The sequence below is a fragment of the Buceros rhinoceros genome, unplaced genomic scaffold, assembly GCF_000710305.1.
Source record: "Buceros rhinoceros silvestris isolate BGI_N320 unplaced genomic scaffold, ASM71030v1 scaffold38866, whole genome shotgun sequence".
Taxonomy (NCBI): domain Eukaryota; kingdom Metazoa; phylum Chordata; class Aves; order Bucerotiformes; family Bucerotidae; genus Buceros; species Buceros rhinoceros.
The window spans coordinates 1004-1644 of record NW_010417588.1 but is presented as its reverse complement, the minus strand read 5'-3'; the positions used below and the strand labels follow the sequence as shown (position 1 = coordinate 1644).

General features: G+C 60.5%; 1 protein-coding gene across 1 annotated transcript in view; it reads right to left on the bottom strand.

Annotated features, from left to right (window-relative positions):
• Positions 1–641, bottom strand: part of LOC104495287 (cytochrome c oxidase assembly protein COX15 homolog) — a gene marked incomplete at both ends in the record, with an annotated part of 3657 nt that overhangs the window by 2314 nt on the left and 702 nt on the right. The window contains one exon of the mRNA XM_010138236.1: positions 251–450. Within this exon, the coding sequence (XP_010136538.1) occupies positions 251–450 (200 nt within the window). The remainder of the gene's footprint in view (positions 1–250; positions 451–641) is intronic.

Below are 641 nucleotides of genomic sequence, written 5' to 3'. Positions count from 1 at the left end.
GGCCAGGCACGGCCCTGCCCGAGCCACCGTGAGCTCCCAGTAACTCCCGAGCAGAACTGCACCTGTCAGAGGAGGCATCCCGCAACAACGAAGTGTACAGACAGGGTGCTTTGTAACGGGGCACTAGATCAGCGTCAGGAACAGGAGATAAACCGGAAGCACCACCACCCTCCACACCCGTTCCTCACCCTCCCGTCACAACCCCGGGACACTGCCCTGCACTTTTGCCTTCTGTCATACCACTGCGTACCTGCTGTCGCGGGAGCAGCAGAGACAGCCCCGTCCACAGGCTGGCGGAGTACAGGACCAGCGCGGAGCCGAGGTGTGCTGCGAGACGGTACTGACTGACCCGCGGAATGTCATAGGAGTCCGGCTTCTCTTCCAGCCCGCTCTTCACCATGTACCATCCCAGCAGCCCCTGACAAAACAGGAGAGGTGTCAGAGCCAGAGAGAGCAGAAGCAACTGCTAGGACCAGACAAACATCAGGGGCAAAGCAATGTGTTTCCTCCACCTTCAGCCAGCACTGACACCCACCAAGCTTTCACGAACCCCAGCATCTCAGCGATGCTCAGTAACAAGATACTGAGAGGAGACGCGGCCGCCAGCCCCAGCGGCTGCAGAGACCACCCCCACGGCAGGA